This window comes from Lottia gigantea, assembly GCF_000327385.1.
Source record: "Lottia gigantea unplaced genomic scaffold LOTGIsca_614, whole genome shotgun sequence".
Classification (NCBI taxonomy): Eukaryota; Metazoa; Mollusca; class Gastropoda; family Lottiidae; genus Lottia; species Lottia gigantea.
This window is the reverse complement of record NW_008710097.1, coordinates 11,818-13,027: the sequence shown is the minus strand read 5'-3', so window position 1 is coordinate 13,027 and position 1,210 is coordinate 11,818. Positions and strand designations below refer to the sequence as shown.

The window sequence follows — 1,210 nt, the reverse complement described above, 5'->3', positions numbered from 1 at the left end:
TGTAATTGTTATATACGTAAACAAATTTATTTACATGCTAGCCTAAGGTAATTGTAAATCTGTGAATACATCTTTATTTACAACATTAGGTAATTGTAAATTGACGTATGCATCTTTATTTTCAGCATGTGGTTTACAATAACTTTACTAACATAAAGTTTGTTTTAAATGTACGTATACAACGTAGCTTTGGGTAATTGTATATGTGCGTAATCAAATTTATTTACACGATAGCGTAAAAAGAGTGCATGCAACTTATGATTGACTATTATCGGTGACTCTTGCCAGATTGGATTGCAATTCGAACAATTAGTGTGTCAGTCCCGCTACAAGGCTGCCATAGCGGTGCATTCCTTGAAGCGATCAGGATAATTCTATATGATCTAAGATAAAATCACTTACCAACTATCTCAACTGTATTCCAAAATCCAAATAAATTCAACAAAATTAATTCCATCCACACAAACGGCATATTATCAAATTGGTCTAGTCAATAGATGCTTATCGTACGACGACTAAGGGTATTGACACGGTCTTATTAAGTAAGTATGACGAATGGTATGGACACGATGGAAGATGCTATTCAGACACCCAAATATTTTAATATGTCATTGGCTCTATTATAAAGAAAAAACAATATAGACATAAACCTATAAATAAACAATGAAAATATCAGTGCCTTATAACTGGCGTGGAATTCCTACAACGTGCTTCGTTGAATCTCTTGTTGACATCTCCCTACAGGTATTAGATGGAATGTGGGTTCAGCACGGTAAAAGAAACGTGGCTAGTTGAAGATAACTGAGAGAGGTGATCTACGACTGAAATTTACATCATTCACTCCGGACAAACAGATAATCGTGAACAAACATTCGGCCCAAGGGTCACATTAAACTCTCTTGATGTGTGGAGTGTGATTTTATATCCATGCATGGTTAATCATGGAATACATTTTCTAAAATGATTGATTTATTATGAGGAGGGATATATTTGGCTCTTTTGGGGAGGAATGATGTCACTAATAATAATAATAATAATATTAGCGTGGAAATTAAGCCTGGCCTTTTCACAATTTTGCCCTTCAAAGGAACATAACATATAATACAAAAGAAACTAAAAACAGAAAAACTACAATCAGAAAAGCAGTAAAATTATTAACAATTATATACATTGATCATTCAATTGAATATGTTGTTCGATCTTTTCAAGA

The 1,210-nt window shown here is 33.2% G+C and overlaps 1 protein-coding gene across 1 annotated transcript in view; it reads right to left on the bottom strand.

Moving 5' to 3' along the window:
• LOTGIDRAFT_175990 (hypothetical protein) overlaps positions 1 to 472 on the bottom strand; it is a gene marked incomplete at both ends in the record, with an annotated part of 3,776 nt that extends 3,304 nt beyond the window's left edge. Inside the window, one exon of the mRNA XM_009064324.1 lies at positions 403 to 472. Within this exon, the coding sequence (XP_009062572.1) occupies positions 403 to 472 (70 nt within the window). The remainder of the gene's footprint in view (positions 1 to 402) is intronic.
• Positions 473 to 1,210: the final 738 nt, after the last annotated feature.